Here is a 21,582-nt window from a genome sequence, read left to right as displayed (position 1 = left end):
GAGGTCATATAGCTGGCCTCTTTCTGTAATTCCTTTTGCTTAAACCTACTATGCAGTGAACAGAATTATCACCATGCAGAAAAACATGGAGAGTCTGTCCTCTATACTCAGGAGAAAAATGTATTGTTTCGAGGATTTAACAACTATTGTACATATTCTATTCATTTGTTCTCTTAGTGACTATGTTTTTACGCTGGTGGCCTGCTTTAAGTGCTGGTGTGTTTTCTTTAATATTCCAAGTATTGTTTGTAAGGCTCAACAGTTTTTTAACGGGACGGTGATCACGTCTGAATACAACTATAATTGGAACAACTTCTTGGGAAGTTCCTTTGCTTATAAGAGAAATGGTTCAAGTATGATAGTGTACAATTGCTTAATTACTCTTTGTTTTTATTTTTTATGAAATGCTTCTCTCTGGCTTATGATGTTCTGATGTAACTTTACCATTGGTGTCTACACAAACACACACATATCCCTACTTCTTATCACATTTCTAAGATAATTTTTCCCCTGGAGGAAGATAAGACTTAAATGTTGAAAGAGGAGGAAACTTATGGGCTCTTTGCTAGAATTATAGAATATTTGTTGTGGAAGTGGCTTTAGAGAATATTTGTCTAAAACTTTCATTTTACAGATAATGACAATGAGACCCCAGCAGGCAAAGTTACATACCCAACGTTACCCAGCTAGATGGTCACTGAGGCAGGATTGGAATCTATTTCTTCTGACTTCCAGGTTGAGATATGGTAGATTGATCAGAGGGAGCCAGCCTTAAAACAATTTGTGTTAAAGGTGCCACTTTGAAACCATGTTCCCTTGCTCCTGGTGACCTTCTGCTTCCTCCTGTTTCCTTATCAGTACTTTTGGTTGAAATTTATAGCCCAGACTCTTCTGCACCTTTCACCTGCCTGCAGCCTTTCTTTTATCCTTCCCAACTCTACTCCAGTTCTTATGTGTACTGCTGCTTCTTCTTCCTGGGCAAGTATTTTACAAACCTGCTCAAAATTCAAAGGGAGTCACCGAGAGAGGCATTATGTAATGCAAAAGACTAATGGTAAAAATTTAGACAGTAATGGAAGAGAGGTTTTTATTTGTTAATTACATTAAGTACACAATGTTGGTTGGAAGAGGGGAGAGCTTAGCTGGAGAGTGGTTCTCAGCCTTTAAATAATAACTTTCTAGTCCACTGTGAACCACCAAACCATACAACCACCTTTGTATAAATTAAGCTTAAAAATCCATAGCAAAAATGAGAACTATGATTTAAAAGATTGCCCTTTAAGCCTGCAAAACAACTAACATTTTTTATAGTTCTTTACAGTTTACAAAGCACTTACACATTCATTTTCCTCTTTGGGCCTCAAACAACCATGTGAGCTCAGTAAGGCAATCTGTGTTGTCATCTAGAGGAAAAACAGAGGTTCAAAGTTAGAGAGACTTACCCAGGGTAGACTCAAATCTAAGTCTTCTAATTCTATAAATCCCAAGTTCCTATCATCTGGCCACTCTGTCTCCCAAAAAAAGCCCAACTGCAAACTCACAGTTTTAGAAATTGAGGAAATTGGACCAAATCTGTTTAGAAGGTATGATGGTTAATTTTATGTATCACCTGCATCAGGTCCAGGCTGCTGTGCAAGCCGCTCTGCTGCTTGGGCCACACGATCCCAGAAGGTTATGTTGATATTTTAAGACACTATTTCCTGGATGCTGTGGCAGGTGAGGTCAGAACATGAGGCACAGACATGCACCATGGAGAGAACTTGGCTGGTTTGGGATGGTTCAAATACAACAGTAAACACTTTGCTTACTTGCTCTTATTTTTATGAAATGCTTCTCTCTTGCATACATACAGACAGAGATTTTATTGACGAGAAATCTGATATCTGACAGTTACCTTCCTCATTTAAAACCCCAGTATGAGACTTCTCTCCCCACTCACAACACCTAAAAAGGCTTCCTTCTGCCCTGTTCATCATTGGGCCTGCAAGAGCAAAGAAGAACAAACATTCCCTTCAGGACAGCTCAGTCCTAAAGAAGAGAAGATGCTGGGCTACTCAAGGGCTGTTACTCTTTCCAAACTCAGATGTCGAGAGAGGAGCCAGGATTATTACATTTATGGAGCTCCCTCCACACAGGAGGAGACGACAGGAGTGGGAAGACACATTCCACCCTACCATAAGTTAGTGAAGATTTCAAGCGTTAATGTAGGTGAAACACTTAGGGCCTGGTCCAGAGTCAGTACTTGATCAACACAAGCTCTTTTAATGAGAAATCCACAGACTTATTTCTGGTTCCAGCTCCTCCATTAACTGTATGATTCAAGGCAAGAAACCACATCTGTTTGGTTCACTGCTGAATGCCCAGAAGCAAGACTGGTGCCTTGCATAGCACCTGTAATAATAATAATAATAATAATAATAATAATAATATTATTATTATTTAATAAATTATCCTCTCTGAATTTGTTTCCTCACCCATAAAATGAGGAATTTGGTGTCTTGATGCCATTTAGATTTCTTCTTTGCTCTACTGATCTACTTCTATAATAGGAAGTTGCAGCAAATCTCATACACAGTTTTTTTTTCTTTTTTAAAGATGAAAGGATTTTCTGCCAGCATTGGCATCTAGTCTTTGTATATTGAATTCCAATATTCTGAAAGGGCAATTCACTTAGAATAGCAACACATGTATAATTCTCTAATAACGTTAGGGTTAATTAATTTTGCTCTACCCCCCAAATATCCCAGTCAATAGTGCCAGCATTTTCTTTTATTCTTTATAATTTTTCAAAAAACTTTCATTTGGGGGTGATAAAAAGCTTAACTCTATTAGTAAAGTGTCTACAGCTATGCTACTATAAGGTCTTCTCACTTTAAAAGTTTAGGATTTTACGGAACAAATCCAATGTTGCCAAGCGTTCAGAAAATTGTTTTAGAAAATAGTCTCTTCCTTGCCCTCTGAGCCAAAACCAAAACGATCCTCCAATTGTTACCACATTAGAGATGAGAAAATAGGCTCGGGTAGTAATATGACCAGGGCACAAAGCCAATAAACGGCTGCACCTAGTTCTGAGCTTTTTAAGATGCCTTTGTATCTTATTACTTTCTTACCAAGCAATTGATACTTATAATCATGTGCCCAATCGTCCACTACACAGCTAGAGAGTTAACATGCTCCAGAAGAGAACATGCACAGAACATAGTAGAATTTCAAAATTTTCCATTAGAAAATATAAAACTCCTTATTTACATTTGCACAGATTTGCCAACAAAGACAAATATCATAAATCTAAAGTGAACAGCCTCGAAAGGCACAGTGAAAAATACCACAGTAGGTGAATGAATTCAGCAATTCCAAACACAAATGTTCTTCAAGACTCACATCTCCTTTATGCCCTGCTGTTTCAGTTTGGAGTCTAAAAGACTATCTGTCTACTTTGTGTCTGACTTATTTTCCTGTCAGACAGGAACTGGAATTTGAACTTTGCTCTCCAAAAGCCAAAGGCCAACTAATTTAGAAGGAGACTCTCAAAATCAGTGATGGTTTCTTCTAGTTTCATTAGTTCTGTCCAAAGTGATTAAAGGATTTGATTCCCAGATAACCATGATCCTTACTGCTATTTTTACAAATCACATTAATTTCTATACTTAATTCTGATCACTTGTGGCATTCCTGAGGCAAGTCTGGATTCATGCAGCATTCCAACCTTGAGTGCCTTTTCAAGTTTCCAACAGAATCCTGTGCTGGTGAGTGATGATACCTTTATTGTACTAGCCCCAAGGTGTGGAAGTTGTTTCCTGTGGCCTAGACTCAGCCCAACCCCTCCACTTGTTGAAACATCTGCAAATATTTTGTTCATTTCAGAGGCATCTGACCACAGCTAGCCTCCCATCTGCATTGCTTCCTTTTTCCTGATTGCTCACGTAAGGCATCAATAACCTGGGAAGGCACTCAGCAAGAGAGAAACTGGGAGGGCCTAGGGATTAGAGTGAAGTGCATGGAGGATACTTCTTATGGGTTTTCTCTCATACTCATTCATTAATTGATTCATTCAATCATCACCATTTATTGGGTGGTACTAGGGCGATGCAAATATCAACAACAAGCAGTCTCTATCATCAAACAGGAGACAATCTATTGCGTGCTACATTTATTGTCTCAAGTAGGGAATTATATTAATCAGCTTATAATAATAAACTATATTTACCAGGTGTCTTCTATCTGTAAAGTTCCACAATTGCTTTAATTCTTATCTTTGGTAGGTATAAGGTTTATAGAATCTTTCATCTGTTTCTCCACTTTGAAACTACATAAAGCTGAAAGCAATACTCTCTAAAGGATTTTGTAGATAATAATCATTAATTAATTTAAGAAATACCATAGGAATCTTTACTTGATAAGTGAAATGATAAATTGTGTAGTGCTGAGTAAACACATTCCTTCATATGTTGCATTTGCCTTAGTCCTATATGTTAAACTACAAAACTATCTGCTTAACTATTATTAGAAAGAGACTATATTTTAAAAGATGCTAATGCAGTTGGATCATTTTTATGCTCTTATATGATATTAATTCCATGTTTTAAAAATATATCTATCTTATGCACACATTTGCACGTTTTAGTAAGTTTATTATAATCAAATCATACAAAGATCTAATTAACTCATTCCCTGAGTTCTTGAGCAATAATTATACCTTCAGATCACTAGGAGATTTAAGGTGTATACAGGGTGGGGCCCATCCACCCAGGATTTCAAAACCACATGGTTCTTCAGGTCCTGTTGGGGCTTATCTATTTGCACGTCTCCCCTGCAGGAGTTTGGACTAATCAGGTCACTACATCTTGACTGCAGTCTCTACCACTCATTGTTTGCAACATGAATTAACATCAACAGACCACAGAGAAGTTAGCAACGGGAAAAGGAAAAGGCTTTAATACCAAGGCTGTCCTCAGGATTCAGCAGGACATATATCCTCTATCAAATCATCTGACACCAAATCCTACAAATAAGCTCAACCAAAAGGTTGAGCCATGTTGTCTGATGGTATCATGTTCTCCGGTTGCAATGCAGTACTGAGCAACCTGTTGTGAGTTGACAGGTCTTCCAGTTTGCTAAAACGGAAAAGGCAGGTTGTTGCTCCAGCATTGTTTCACTTTTGCTGCAGAACATTCACACAGCATCATGCTTTGGCTAGTCTTCATTGATCCAGATTTTTTAAAAAAATAAATTTATTTATTTTTGGCTGTGTTGGGTCTTCGTTGCTGCGCGCGGGCTTTCTCTAGTTGCGGTGAGCGGGGGCTACTCTTCGTTGCGGTGCACGGGTTTCTCATTGTGGTGGCTTCTCTTGTTGGGAGCACGGACTCTAGACGTGCGGGCTTCAGTAGTTGTGGCGCTTGGGCTTAGTTGCTCCGCGGCATGTGGGACCTTCCCGGACCAGGGCTCGAACCTGTGTCCCCTGCATTGGCAGGCGGATTCTTAACCACTGCGCCACCAGGGAAGTCCTCATTGATCTAGATATTAATTGGACATCCTGGAAGCTGACAGGGGCTGGTTCATTTCTCCTTCAGCCTTGGCTTCTCCCCATCCCCCAGTGCTCCCTGTCTTGCGACTCATAACAGAAAAGTGCTATTAAATACAGTATGAAAATACATGTCAAGGGGCAGATGGGAGCTAGGTGCCTGAGAACTCTGAAGAACAAAGAGAGCCCCTGCACCCTATGGTGCTTTGTTCAAATTTTTAAGAAGTCACCCCTTCCTCAGGTGGATGGCATATATCTTAGGAGGTGAAGCTAAGGGCTGGAGTTCAAAGCCTCCCCACCTCCTCTGCCAGGCACCATTATGCAGTTAACAAACCGCAAAAGTGTATGGCGGCTGGGCAGAAAGGGTATGCAGAGCCCTACAATGATAGCAGAGGGCATTAAGAAAGATGTGGGCAACTTTGAAATGAAGAATAATGGAAGACAGGCAATACTGAGTGATTTCGTCTTACGATTTTCTAAATAGAAGAGGCTGATTAAGTATGGTATCTGCCTTCTGATTCAAGTTAAAACCACTTACCACTCTGTAGTGACTTCCTTTCCCTCTCAGGAGATATCTTCTAAAAGCTGAGATGAGGAGCTAATTTTACATTTACACAAAGATGTACGTACTGTATTACTATTCCTAAGGTGGTTTGCATTTAAATAGAGGCAAAAACATTGAAACATTAAGTAATCAATCAGTTTTGTCTGTTTACTGCTCTATCCCCAACATCTATAACAATGCCTGACACACAGTAGGTCCCTTAATATGTTGCTTACGTAAATCTCTAATCCTAGACTTTCAGTCACTGAGCATCAGGAAAATACACCAAGATGGTCTCTTGCTTTCAAGATTCCACAGATCAAATTAGAAAGTCATCAAAAATAAGTTTTCTTCTAGGCACTTCATAGGCCAGAGGTCTCAGCTCTCTTATAAAATACCATCACCACAAATACTACTCAAATATCAATTATTTAAAACTTCCATTGCAGGGAATTCCCTGGTGGTCCAGTGGTTAGGACTCTGTGGTTTCACTGCTGAGGGCCCGGGTTCTATCCCTGGTCTGGGAACTAGGATCCCACAAGCTACTCGGTGCAGCCAAAAATAAATAAATAAACATAAAACTTCCATTGCACATCATGAGCTATTTGTCAACTGACAATAAAACGTCTATAAACCAAATAGATTATGTAAGGATGCAGCCTCCCACACTGTAGTTCAGTACTTGATAGACAAAGTACAAACAAACAAAAATTGGTGGCACAGTTGTATTTAAACATTATTTTATACTTTTCTAATTTTATATATGGGCCGTCGTAACTGCAGTGTATTATTTATAATATTTGAATGTATCACCTTCCTCCAAAGATCTCAAAGCACCTTTGGGGAGTAAGAAATAGTCTTCCCCACACCTCTGGTGAAGTAGGTATGCTGTAAGCATTATTTCCATCATACCAGGATCCCACATGAGTCAGTGGCAGGGCTGCATTACTCAAGACATTTTAGTTCACAGCTCTAACCATCAGAGGACTGCCTACATATTCATTCATTCACTCATTCTTTACTTCATTCAAAACATTCATTTGATGCAGTTTGCTAGGCACTTAGGTTCAAGTCCCTATTTCCTTACTGAACTTGCATCATACGAACACTGAAATCTGTTAAAAAAATTTTTTCTCATAACAAATATTTAAAATTCAGAGCAGAGATTTTTCTGCATTTTGTGATTAATCCTATTTGTTTCATAGTGGCATACCTACCAGTGAGTCACAAGTATCCTAAGGAAATGACTGAAATACAAAAAAATTTAAAGATATACCTCTCTTATGTTATGGATGTCAAACATGTGTCTATAACATAAAGCTTTTTTATTTTTATTTTTTATGTTTGCCTGGTGCAGCTAAATACTTGCGCTTTCTGTGTCTAATTATAAGTTTCTGCTGTGTGTTATAGCTGAGTTGGTACAAGATGTTCAAGACCATGAAAAGATGAATGTAATGGCTTCCTCGTGTCATGGTCAATTTTTTTTTTTTCAGTTCATTTGTCCTTTTAAGTAATCATACTGTTTGTACCCTGACTCTCGCACTGAATTCACAATTATCCCTCTTGCCAAACCATGCCTCCAGACTTGACTGTGTAAATTGAATTTCATACACGCATATGCAAACCCTGTGCACCTCCTGTCGAACGAAGTAATATAAGCAAATTAAAGGCACATTTTAACGACCTTTGAGTTCCGTGTTAGAGTGGTTTTTAGACAGTTACCTACTGGGCAAAGTATAAAACACCGATTAACAGAGGTCATTATCAGCGTGCGCCTCGCAAACGGGTTTGCTCATGGAATCCACCCCCTAACTGTGCACGTCGCCTTTTCTAGCCCCTGGAAGGGGCTGATTCACCCCCAGCTCCCTCTGCCAGAGCCGGCGCGGCCAAGCCGCCGGGTCAAGGCCGGCACGCCGCAGAGGCCGGAGTGCGTGACAGGCTGCACTTCCCAGCCCTGACGCTGTGGTAACTGACTGAGCTCATCGCCGCTCGTCACGACACGCGCAGCCTCGGCGGCACGCGGCGTAGCGTGAGAGGCGCCGGGGCCGCCGGCGCGCCCACCCCGGAGCCTTCGTGCAGACGCGCCTCGCCGCTCCTTGGAGACCAAGCCTGCTTGTCACCACGCCGCCGTTCTCAGGCTGCAGAAAGACGGACTCCGGACGTCAACAAATAACCTGACCTCCTAGGCGGTGGCCTTCGTTCTTTTCAGCCTCGGCCTTGTCCCTCACCGCCCCCTGACGCACAGCTGCCAACCCCCTCGGAGTGGGAAAGCTCCGGGTCAACGTGGTCAGTCGCCCGGCAACGCCACTAGCCTCACGTGCGCCCCGGGTTCCCGGCAGGCGGGGCTGCGGTGGGGCGCTGGGGGAGGGGGGCGCGCGACCCCCTTCCCGGGCGTCCCTGTCCCGGGGCGCAACACCGGTAGGGCGCGAGGCTGCTGTGGCTCGCGACCGAGCTCCCGGGCAAGGCAGGCAGCGAACAAGCGCCGGGGCAGCTCAGGAAGCCGACAAGTGTCCGCGGGGCAAGACCGATTCCTCGCCCGCGTTCCCCTTCGCCCTCGTCCCGCCGCCCGTCCTGTTTGCTTTACAGCAGCGGAGCTGGGCACTTTTCGGCCTTAAAATGAGCGCATCAGCCGCCCGGGCTCAAGTCTGCGGCGGGGGCCGGGCGGAACTGGATTCTTCGCGGGCTTAGGCGGCCAGGTCGGCACGCGAGCCGGGCACTTGGCCGGCCAGGAAGCCCGGGTGAGCGCGGAAGCGGCGAGCTCAACCAGCGGGGGCGGGGCCGCGGGGTTGCGTGACCCGCCGCCCGGCGGCCGCACGCACTTCGTGCCGCGGTCCGCCCTCCCAGCCTCGCCGGCAGCAGCCGCCGCCATCGCGGGGCAGGAGCACAGGTGCAGGAGGGCGGCGCCCGGTTTCCACTTTTACAACCGCAGCGGGGAGAGGAGTCACGCTATATTTCTGGGACGGGGAGTGAGTTCACCGGAGAGGACACGGCGTCTCCTTGTTATCGGAACCTGGGTAACATTCGGTAATAAAACCCGCTCAGACAGGATGTATTAAACGAACTGGGAACCAGAGCTGCTCTATCAATAAGCAGTCGTTCCGGGGAAACTTTCCAACGGAAGCTTTACATTAAGAGTCAGGGCACACAGGTGCGGTTCGTGTGACATGCTAACACAGGAAGGAATCAGAGCAAGGACGGTGGCTTTGGGACGCAAATTTTGTGCACTCTGCGCAGGAATTAGTAACAGAGTCGTGATGCTGTGCAAACTGTCATTCCTCCTAGAAGCGTTCTTGCCAGTGTTTTATTTTAAAAGAAGAGGTGCCTGATTTTAATGGCGTAGTAACTGGAGAGCCCTCTATTACATGTTGACTCAAGAGTCCCAAAAACATTAAAAAGAAAAAAAAGTGACTTCACAGGACGCCATAATCCAAGTTCCTTCTCAAGATCATGTGCGGGAAAAATGTTTTTTTCACTCAGATATCTGTTTATATAATTCAAATATTTGTTGATTTGTAGATAAATCAAGTTTGGAGGGCAAAACAAAAATATTAACACCAAGACAGTTTAACACACAAAAACACTCCAGTTGTCTAAGCTCTCGAAATTCCACATTAACTTATTTATTTAAAGTTTGATTTGGTGGATCTATGCTTTTATTTATTTCCCTATTATTACCCTTGGGCCTGTGGTGCCTAGTTACACACACACTTGTTACACAAGTAACACACCATTATATAAGAGGGGCTTCTCCGGGGTTAGGATACCTATCATAAACTCCCAGAAAGCTCTTTCAACAGACACATGTTCACCTCTCAATTTACCACATGTGGAAAGATAGCAAGATTCGCTGTTTAATTTTAAAATGTTCTCCCAGCTAACTCAGATTCTCACTTGTGTATGTACGAACGTTTATTTTATCTGCCTAGCACTCTTCCTGTCTTCTGGGACAGACCTGCCCCTTCTCCTTGGATTCTGCTTCTGCCTTACTCTTCTAGACATTTAATTAGAAAGGGAGGTGTCATCATGTGTGGCCTTGCCTCCCTGGTCACCACAATTGGTCAGGAGGCAGGTACCTGTCTCCTCCTGGCTTCAGTGATTTGGTCAAGGAATCGGTGTGTAACTCAAGGTGTGCTAAACAGTCATTTCCTGGCATTTTTCTAACTGGAGGTTGGGAATAGAAGCCCCTTTTCCTCTTGGTGTCAAAACTGGACTGTCAGCCACCACTGCCCTGCCACATGCAGAGACTGTAAAAGAGAAAGGAACCAACTTTCAGTTAGTGGTAGATTCAAAGGGCTGAGACTTTCCATGACTTCTTAGAGTTCCAGAGTTCTCAAAGCAGTCCTGTTTCCTGCTTTCTTGAAGCTTGGTTATTTAGCTCTTCTGTTGATTCTGTGAGGTAACCTTGATATTCTAACAGAATATACATTGATAGTAATAATTAACAAAATGTATATTTAGAATGCTATGTAGAATACGTTTTAAAAATTTATAACACTATTTGTAACTTTTTCATAGAAAAAAAGAATAGAATTCACTGGGACATTCATCACCAATAAACTACATCATCATTTTAAACAGATGGACAATCTTCTTGTTTGATAAGTCAATTTATTTCATTTTGGTATTTCAGATTTTTAAACATTATAAACAAGACTGTGATGAACACTAAATATATGTGCGAATAACAAAGAACTCTCCCAGAAGCTTCCAGCAGCCTTCTCTTGGAGAACTGGGTCATAGGCCCATTCCTGATTTAAATAACTGGTAAAGGGGAAGTGGCCAGTAGAACTGACCTAATCTGAGCTCATTCCTGGAGTTGGGCTGATTCACGTGTGCTTAGGGGTGGAGGGAGGGGAGGGGAGGGTGATGAGGTCTGGATTCCTGAACAAAAGGAAGAAGGGGGAATTAGGTGTCCACTATAATAGTTTTGAACATTTCAGGGTGTTTAAAACATAATGTATTAAAATACATTAATTTTTTCACCCTAAAAGCAGTGTATAAGAGTGCTAGTTGCTCTGCACCCTTGCAAACCAGGGCTACTATCATTACTTTAATCTTTTTTCACCTGTTTGATAGGGAATTCCCTGACGGTCCAGTGGTTAGGACTTTGCGCTTCCACTGCACGGGGCACAGGTTCCGGGAACTAAGATCCTGCATGGTGCAGCCAAAAAAAAAAAAAAAAAAAATTCAGCTGTTTGATAGATCTGATAATAATGTTTGATTTTCGTTCATAAGAAAATATCTTTAAGATGATTCACAACTCCTTATTTAATGGTATTAAAATATTCTATTAATAGAGATATAACAAAATGGCAGGAAAATTGCCCTAATTCGATTCTTATAACTTCCATAGCTACCTAAAATTATAGGTACAGAATCATGAACTTCATCTCTATAAAAGCAGAATGAAATTACTTCTGCCAATCACTTATCAAAACAAATGTTAGGCTCTTAGATGCTTCATTAGAATCTTATGGAAATCTCAGAAACAAGTAATAATTTCATTAAACAAGCAAGTTCTTTAAAAAGTTGTTTTTTAAATGCATAAGGCAGTTGTCTATGTTCGGTCTTTGAATTGATTAACATTTGTTATAGGCTAGATATTGGATGCTAAGGTTTAAAGAACCATCAGTGCCATATTTTTGAGCATCAAATGCATTATAAGAGTTTTAAGTCACTACCGTTAGAGCCTTATTCTTTTTGTGCTTTTAAATATATTCATGAAAATAAATAAGTCCTAGGGATGTAATGTTCAGCATCGTGCTGTATTGTATATTTGAAAGATGCTAAGAGAGTAGATCTTAAAAGCTCTCATCACAAGAAAAAAAATTTGTATGTGTGGTGATGGATGTTAACTAGACTTGTGATTATTTTACAATATAAACAAACATTGAATCATTCTGCTGGATACCTGGAACTGATATAATGTTATATGTCCATTATATCTCAATTAAAAATAAACATATTCATTTGACAAATATTAAACTATATTTGGCACACAGTACATTTTTGGGTAAAGCTCTTACCAATAGTGAACAGGCCACAAAAGAATACATTTATGATCATCAAAGGTTTCACTGTTGAGCTTGACTTTTAATATTTGAAAGTAGATGTTTATTGCTTTAAGGCCTAACTTGTCTCATTGGAAATTTTGTTCAATAATCATATTCTCAGGGCTAAAAAGAGTTCAGTACACAATTTATTTCTGCACAGATGACAAAACATTTGAACTCCTAGAGAGAAGCGCTATTTAAACATTGTGACCTTCATTTTATTAGGTATTCTAGTTTACACTGCACATGTGATGGATTCAAAAATATAGAGTCTAAACCCACAAATAGTATTTTGTGTTCAAGCCACCTCTAGACCAGAGTTATTTGGGGTTCAAAATAGACAAAGCAGTTTTACAAAGGAGTCTTAACTATTGATTAGCACTTAAAAAAATACAAAAGAAAATCCTATCCACATTTTGGTGGGAATAAAATGTGGTAAGTACAAAAAGCAGATGGTCACTTGTAGCTGACTTTTTTTTTTTTTAAATGAAGCTGTATGGGGAAAGTTATGAAAAAAGTAAGTATAACACAAAGTTACATTTCCAGAATTAAATACTTCTTGGGTATTTACATGTGACATCCATAGCAGGCTGAGGCCCCGTGGGTACTGGCTGGCTGGCAGAGTCAGCTAACCCAATACAGGAGTCCCAGGTGCTTCTGCTTACACTCATATTTGGTCCAAGTATACTTTAGTGCTGAAGTGTTGGGTCACGCCCTTGGCCACTTCCATCATTTGAGAGAGTAAACAATAAATAGGATCTGACTGAGTTATGTTTGGAAGGATTCTCCATAAATGAGACATTGTGTATGAAATGCCAGGAATGAGCCCAGTAAATGTTAGCTTTTAAAAAATTCTGCACTTGCATCGGATGGAACCCAGAAATAGCTGTGAAAGCCATTGTTGCTTCCAATCTGGGAAGCCCGTCTGCAACAATTTTTTTCAAACTTTTGAGGATCTCAGTGTTGTGTTGTACTGTGTTCTGATTCACAGGATAAAAATAAAGTTGGGCTAACTGTAATTTTGTCATGCTCCCTTTGTACAGTATTGAGCTCACTTTAAAATAAGCAATCTTGGGTAGACTTCCTGGTCTTTGTATCAGACTTGCAGACAAAGTACCTATTCTCCCAAATGCTCTTCATGTGGGGACAGGGAGAGGAGAGGAGGGGGCATAATATTACTTACCAGAATGAATGGGATGAATGACAGTGCCTTGCTGGATAAATATCTTAGGTAAATTCAAATTCATAACAGAAGCATAGACGCTCTGTTCTCACAAATGTTAATGCTACAACACAAAGGTGTGCGGACCACGTGGAAAGCCCTAGTTTATCACTTTACAGAGACTCTACTTCCAAAACTAGGGAGTATTTTTTTTTTTTTTCCTCTCAGGGGTCATTGACCCACCGGAGAAAAATAATAATAAAGGGTCACAGAAGAGGTTAAAAGGAACTCAATTTGGTTCTCACTGATTATTTTTAAAAGTCACAATAAAAGTGAAACTTAGCTAATTTAAAATTTAAGAAGAGGATAAAACAAAACTTTATTCAGTATGTCCAATGATGGAAATGCTTTAAATTCTACTTCAGTTCCAGTATGGCCAGTAATGGGGTGGGGAAAAGGACTGGAAAAACAAAAGGGACAAAGAAAAAAAACCTGGAGAGGTAAAGGGAGAGACTGAGACCAACCAAGAGTCAAGAAAAAACACCAACAATGGGAAGAGGCTTTTTGGATTACTTTTTTTTTTTTTTTAACTTTTTTAAAAACCTGTTTTGTAAAACCCTGTTACAACTCTTCATCTTTATCTTTTTTTTTTTTTCCTTCCAGGCAAGGCTTTACTGGGAATCCTGCTGCAGCACTAGGGAGCGAAAACAAGTAACAGGTTCTCTTGCTTGCTCCCTGCGGGGGTGGAGTGGAGGGGGGGTGGGGGGCGAGCTGGTTCCTTATATGGAGTGAGGGTAGGGGTGGGTCTGTGGTGTTCAGGAATACAACTTTTCACTGCTACTCTTCTAACAAGGTCTGTTCTTCACAATTTATCAACTCTGTTTATCCTGTAAATTCTTACTGGGTCTACCAGTGTTCAACAGAACTTTCTTTGATGATGAAAATGTTCTATATATGTGCTGTCTCATGTGGTAGCAACATGTGACTACTGAGGACTTGAAATGTGGCTAGTGCAATAAACGAATGGAATTCGAAATTTTATTTCATTTTAACCAAATTAAGTAGTCACAAGTGCCTATCTTATTGGACAGTGTGAAAGTCTAAGGGACATTTACAGTGGAAGGAAAATCGGTCTCAATGTCACTGTAGAGATGAATAAGCACAGGTGAAATGAGACCACACAATGAATTACAGCCTTGCAGCTGGATCTTCTCATCCTTAAAGTGTTTCCTTATCATATATACAAAGTACTCAATAAATATTATTAATGCTAATAATCATACAATAGCCAAACTAGCTCAGAAGAGTGATCTTGCTTTAGGTATGCAATTCCTGTTCCAGATAAAGCACTCCATGGATGTGTATGCTAAACCCCCTAACCTAAACCCCCATTGTTACAAAATGAGAACAGTCCTACTTCATTGTCCCTCAGAGAAACATGCTGAGGATGAAAAGCTCTGAAAGTTCTTTGCATTTCTCATAAACATGCTGTACTTGACCACTTCATTGGCTGTCCTCTGCTTCCCTTAATCCTCTCTTCCATCCTCTAATTATTGCTTATCTTTTTCAAATGAAGAAAGATGCTCTCTTTTAGGGAGTGGAAGCAGAAAGTCACTGGTAGGCGTTGGGGCAAAAATATCAATCAGGTTAAGTGTATTTTGTATTTTTTTTGTATTTACTCAACCTTATTTCATTCAATAGTAGTAAGTCTCGTAACCGGCTAGCAAGCTGCGAATGTTCTATTTCTTGGAAGAGCTGCATTTCGGACCTCATAAAATCCTCAAAGGAGAGATCTGGACTATGAACGAGTTCCCTGCATGGATTCAGTCACTGAGCATCACCCCAGCCTGGTATGCAGTTGCTTACTACGTAGTAGGTCATCCATAAACACTTTCTTTTGAACGAAGAAAGGAAAGTAAGTCACGTGTAAGGGTGGGCAGCCTTCTATAAATTGTGGACTAGCGGGTCTCAAGATATCTTTTGAACTAAGCCCTTCATCTTGACTACTTTCGGACTAGTATGAAAATTTTACTAACACCTTCCCAATTAACTTGCCCTCCCTGCAATGACTGAGACCAGAGCTTCCCTTTATACCCATGGCCTCTACAGGCATCTCTCTTATTTCCGCTCAAGAACAATAATTGCCCACTGCTGCGTCCGCCACAAGGACTCTGGGGCCTGACGTGAGAGGTAGACGGACTTTGGCCTCCACCTCAACCAGCGTCTCTCCAACCCGCCGCATGGCTGGGAACGTCTCCCTCCGTCCCGGCAGTCGCCCCCACGACTCCAGCCCGCCCTCCCCTGCCTCGCCCTTCTCACCCATTGCCTCCCTCTCACAGCCCCCAGCGTAAGCCCAGGCCTTTCTCCGAGCCCCGCCACGAGATTTCCCGCTTTCGCGCAGCACTTGGGACCCCGGGCGGCGCCCGGGAGCCCCGCTTCTGCGTTGGGGTGCGGCGTGGGCGTGACGTCATCGCGCCCTGACGTCAGGCCGACGTGCAGCACGGTCTCCTGGGAGACCGGGAAAGCCCTTTCGTACCCGGCAGAATTGAAGTCTAGGTGAGAGACAATGGAAGGCTTCCTTGAGCCCTGGGATGACCCGGTTCCCGGGAGCAGTTCCGGAGCGGAGGCGTGCTGGCACCCGGGGAGAGGGCCGGAAAGCCGAGGCGTGGTCTCGCGCCCAGGGGATGGGCCCGGCGCCTAGCGTCTGACCCCAGCTGCAGCCCCTGTCGTGTCTCCGCAAGCCCGCCGGGCCCGACGCCCTCTTCTCCCCGCGAGTGCGCGGCTCGGCCTCACCCCGCACCCTCCTCCTCCTCCTTCTCCTCCTTCTCCTCTTCCTGCCACCGCAGGTCCCGGTGGAACGGGGTTAGAAAGGGACAGATTTCAAAACCCTCGCAGCCGTTTTGGCTGGACTTGCAGTTGGTTTCTGTTTGGAAAATCCCGCCGCTTTAGAAAAGTCTTAGGACGTGAACTTCCGCTTCACCTGACCCTGACCTACTCATCTGTGGGTGATTCACACCAAGGGAATAGTTCTTTAGGGAAGGGCCTGAGAGCTGAACGTGAGTTAATGGCCCAACGTGACACTGGTGTCAGGAAGGGAATCGGAAGTGGGCAATCGGGGACGTGTCTGTATTTTTGACATCTGCCTCGTGATCCTGTCAGAGAGGAGGTTCACAAATACCTAACGCGGCTGCTGCCGGTTATCACCTTACCTCCTGTCTAAGGGCAGTCTACAAAGTGTGTAATGTGAGAGAATAAAAGAGTCTCTTTTGATAAAAAACGCAAAACAATGCAAGAGTAAATTAAAAATTTCCCTCTTGCCTAAAGGGAAAGAGACCTCTCCTCTCCCTTTCTTGGGAAACCTCTTATTTGTGAGGGCTTCCTCTATTCCTTTAATATGTATGCACATATTTTAAAGACCCAGAATGTTCTTCTGGAGCACCTGGGAGCCATTTCTTTAAAATGTAAACATCAAGGAAGATAAGGCCCCTATCTCCATATTACCTTGAGAGTTTCGTACTTCTAGTAACCACCTGCTTTGTCATAGAGATATGTATTCCTTAGAACAAACGCTCTTAGCTAGCACAGGTGGCTACTTCAATTACCAGTTGAATTTAAAACAAACTATGAAAGAGAGTATAGCAAGCTGTGTTGAGGACAAGTTATCATTTATCTTGAGAACATTGTATGTAATGGAGTGTATCTGTTTGGCTGTATAAAAAGAGTGGGATTTCCTTCTGTCTTTGTAATCTCATTAGCAGATTAGCTGTGCTGTGCATCACAGCCTAGTTAAATGCTTATTCAGTAATAAAATTGTTTTCTCTCTGCATCATGGAGAGATTTTCTGGATTGGCAGGATATTTTATTTTTAATTTTTCCTCAATAATCAGACCTACCAATTTTTCCCACTCTGTATAGTAAGGCCACAAAATTGGAATAGATTTAGAATAACGATACTGTTCTACTATACCTTGTTTATAGTGTCTCTAGATCCATGCTCTCAAATGAATTTATGCATGAAATTTAAAAAGGAGATTTAGTTGGTAATTTTAGGAAAAAATTCTGCTCCCAATAGAGTTTAATTAAGATGATGCCATCTTATTTTACCGATGGTGAGCCCATTGTAAAATGGCAGAAATGAGAATAATGAGCTTTCTGTGAGGAATGAGCTCTTGCCACATCACCATGACAGTCTGCCAAACATCAGATGATTATGTACTTGGCCATGTGGGCCTATGTTAACTACATCAGTTAACTTTACCCCCCATCCCCGCACGCAGAAACACATTATGTTGATGTCAGAAGACAGCCCACTAGCTATTTGTTTTAAACAGCAGCTCATTAAAACGTGGAACTCTGTGCTACCACAGGGGATGGGAAATCCTCTCTTCCACCAATACTTGCACAATTAAAAAAAATACTGCCTCTACAGGAATTTTTGTCAACTACAATTTTCCTGGCACCTTGCTATGTTGCTGGGGTTACTGTCTCTGATAAAGTACTATGCCTCTTCAGTCTCTCTTTGTCAAAATCTTGTCCTGATCGAAAGTAAACCACCTCAGGCAGCCTTCACTAATTCCCTACTCCCATGAGAAAGATAAGACATTTTTTTCCCTGAACTTCTAGATTGTTCCTTGTCTGCAATTCCAGGCCCTCAGGCCTTCTTTCCTGCTATGGAATTGTGCCTGTATCATCTTACTCTGCTGTCCCCCTTCACTACTCTGTCTCTCTCTCTCTCTCTCTTTCTATATATACATATCTCTCACTCCTGAAACTGGACTGTCTATTCTTTCTCCATATTTGGGAAAGATTTACAAAAAAGAACCCAAAGTGCCCCTTCATTCATCTTGTGTGGTTTTATGAAAGTAGTGATAGAGTTTTGTCTTGAATTGTTTTATTAGAAAATGAAAATCTACTAAAAGTAAAACATCTGCATAAAAATTATATAAATGTCCATCTGTGGTAAAATTGGCACTTGGCTTCTCATGCTTTGTTGACTCTTCTGTTCAATGCCTGCATATCATACTTAACCTGGTAACTCTAAATATCCTTTTCTGTACTTCATCATTCAAACCAGCATTCATGTCACAATTGCTTTTCTTATCTGCTGAACCAAAATACTCTATTTAGATATTTTTTCTAGCAGCTTTTCAGAAGAAAAAAACTTTCTTTTAAATGAAATAAATCGATCTGTTTACAATTTTGTTATCCTTACTCTGTATTTGCAAAGCAAATAACTAGTAGTAAACCACCACAGAAGTTACAATTAGACTGTAAAGTTCCAAAGAGAGAAAGTATTATTTCTAATTCAGTAGTCTCTCTCGAGATCTTTCCTGTTCTACTGGCCTCGTAACTAACTGAAAAAAAAAACCCATTTGTACCTTTGAACATTGAGTTGATGAAACAAACATCTGTTGAAACAGTTATCACCCTTGATCCCCAAATACTCCTAGGAATTTATTTCTTTTAATTTGAATTTTCTTCACATTGTTTTAATTCTGACTATCACCATCAATGTTTTTAGGTTATTTTACTTCAGAGCTCCCTCAGGGTATCTTGAGAAATTATGGATCGTCACATTCCCATGCATGCATTACCTGAAGAAATCCAAAAGGTATGATATTATGTTATTACAGCACAACATTAGGAGCATTTTTTTTTTAATTAATTAATTAATTATTTATTTATTTATTTTTGGCTGTGTTGGGTCTTCGTTTCTGTGCGAGGGCTTTCTCTAGTTGCGGCAAGCGGGGGCCACTCTTCATCGCGGTGCGCGGGCCTCTCACTATTGCAGCCTCTCTTGTTGCGGAGCACAGGCTCCAGACGCGCAGGCTCAGTAATTGTGGCTCACGGGCCCAGCCGCTCGGCGGCACGTGGGATCCTCCCAGACCAGGGCTTGAACCCGTGTCCCCTGCATTGGCAGGCGGATTCTCAACCACTGCGCCACCAGGGAAGCCCCATTAGGAACATTTTAACAGATAATTCTAAAACATGGGAGAATGAATTCAGAGGTTTTATATTTATTTTAGTCAGAGGATCTGCAGTGAATTGGTGGGGTAGGGAAGGGAGTAATTGTAATGGTCAAAACTGTAGAATTCAGTGCAAAGGATGTTCGACCTGTGAAAGAAGACAGATATATAATTCTGGCATGGTATTTGACCAGGTGTTTGTGGAGCTCTTGTGAAAAGAGGGCTCCAGCAATGGCCAAATACTATATTTAGATATTTTTTCTAGCAGCTTTTCAGAAAACAAACAAACAAACAAAAAAACTAATTAAAAAAAAAAAACCAACGGACATAAATGGGTCTGTTTAAAATTTTAAGTGATATTTATTCTATACTTGCAAAACAAATAGTAGTAAACCACTACAGAAATTATAATTAGTTTGTAACTTTTTATGATGCAGAAATTTTAAGTGTGTCTCTCTATAAGGGTCTATTTCAGTTTCACCTTAATTCTTATTTTACCATGTTTTAAGGCCTTACATAGATATCAACTCATTTAATCTGGTTAACAATCAATTCTTTTTCACCGTTGCTATGCCACTTTCCTCCCTGTTAATTTATAGCTGTCCTCAGGCAAAAGCATTTCTCCCATGTTTAGTTTGGCAATGCATACATTGCTAACAGCATAATTTAAAATATATCTCTTTGAAACTGATTGACAAATTATGAATTAAAACCTCAAACCTTAACTGTCATTAATCATTCAGTTTTTAAAGTAAATCTATAGTCAGCTCTTAATTAATCACCAGTCGTTAGTTTTTAATTAAAAATTGCAGTCAGCTCTCAGATATGCTTTTATCCTTTGTGCATGTTGTTTTGGGCTGCCTGTTAACATTAATCATGCCATTGATTTAACTTGATGCTTACTTCTACTGCATGTCCTTTAGATTTATGTAAATGGCAATCTAGCAGGAACTGGAAGGGAAGTCCAGTTACCAGAAAAGACCTTTTAAACCATTGCATTTAATTTGCTTCACCTTTTAAGTATGAGAGAGTAAGCACAGAGGGAACTCAGCTCTGCTATGCTTACCTGAGAAATGGTGCCTAGATGTGTTTGAAGACATGGAGTGTCCTAGCTCTCCCTCAACTGAGTTACTTCCGTGTACTAGCCTGGTGTGGTAGAGATTAAAAGAAACAAAACAAAACAATCTGCAAGAAACAATACCCATACTCAGATACCAGTCATCTGTCAGGAAGCAGATATATAATGACATGAAAAAAAAAAAAAACCCTCTAAAAGATACTGTTTGATTTAAATGTCACATAAGATAGTATCTTCTCTGAAAATGGAGAAGGTGGGGAGAGGAATCCCTGAGTATTAGGATGGTCAAGGGAGGATCTTTATGCAGGAGATAGAACTGGAATTGGCCCTTGAAAGCTAAATATTTCTAGAGACAGACAGGGAATAGGGCATTCTGGGCCTAGAGAACAAAAGCTTACTGGTGAGAAGAAACTGGCCAGGTTAGAGAATGTTTAACAACATAAGTGTTTCAAATGCGTGAAAGAGTATATATTTATTTTAACAGAGGTTTTATGACTTGAAGAATGCGTTTTTTTTTAATGTTTAAGTAAATTGTTTAAAAATGCTAAAACCAAGCATTTTATAAATATGGTTATATTCTTAAAGCTCGAATGGCAGGCAGCTGTCCATATAGTGCAGAGAGGTGAGGAGGCCAGGAGCAGCTCAGTTGCCTAAGGTCCTGGACAAGTGAGTGATAGTAGCCCTTGGCCTGCTAAATGTTTATAGAGTATAAAGTGTCGCTTTGCACTTTTTCAGACCTAAGTTAGATACATTTGTACAACAAATATTTATCAAGTGCCTATAATGTGCCAGACACTGTTTTGGGTACTTGATGATAAAGCAACCAAAAATATGTACATGCATCCCACAGCCTATTAAAGCTTGGTCTGAGCATGTCAGTTACTTGTTTTCCATAACTTCTTACCTATATTTGATTCCTCTAGATTGTCCGTAATGTAACTGGTTAAATTGTCTAGTGATCAGCCAGTATATCTATTTAGTCAGCTTGCGTACATCATTCTATACACAATCATGTTAGATAGATATATAGCTTATAATAGTAATAGGAGTACTTCAGGTTACAACCATTTCATTATTATTATTATTATTTTTAAAATTTATTTATTTTTGGCTGCGTTGGGTCTTCATTGCCGCGCACGAGATTTCTCTAGTTGTGGCGAGCGGGGGCTACTCTTTTTTTTTTTTTTTAAACACATTTTCTAACCATTTCTTTTTTTTTTTTAATTAATTAATTAATTAATTTATTTATAGCTGTGCT

The 21,582-nt window shown here is 41.0% G+C and overlaps 1 protein-coding gene across 1 annotated transcript in view; it reads left to right on the top strand.

The window, feature by feature from the left end:
- The first annotated feature begins 7,971 nt into the window (after positions 1 to 7,971).
- The window catches only part of LEKR1 (leucine, glutamate and lysine rich 1), a 267,875-nt gene continuing 254,264 nt past the window's right edge, over positions 7,972 to 21,582 (top strand). Inside the window, exons 1-4 of the mRNA XM_059920059.1 lie at positions 7,972 to 9,089; positions 13,944 to 13,998; positions 14,982 to 15,130; positions 18,802 to 18,891. Coding sequence (XP_059776042.1) covers positions 18,844 to 18,891 — 48 coding nt within the window. The 5' untranslated portion in view covers positions 7,972 to 9,089; positions 13,944 to 13,998; positions 14,982 to 15,130; positions 18,802 to 18,843. The remainder of the gene's footprint in view (positions 9,090 to 13,943; positions 13,999 to 14,981; positions 15,131 to 18,801; positions 18,892 to 21,582) is intronic.

This window comes from Balaenoptera ricei, chromosome 4 (assembly GCF_028023285.1).
Source record: "Balaenoptera ricei isolate mBalRic1 chromosome 4, mBalRic1.hap2, whole genome shotgun sequence".
Lineage (NCBI taxonomy): Eukaryota > Metazoa > Chordata > Mammalia > Artiodactyla > Balaenopteridae > Balaenoptera > Balaenoptera ricei.
The sequence above is the reverse complement of the archived record's forward strand: the minus strand, read 5'-3'. Positions and strand labels throughout refer to the sequence as shown.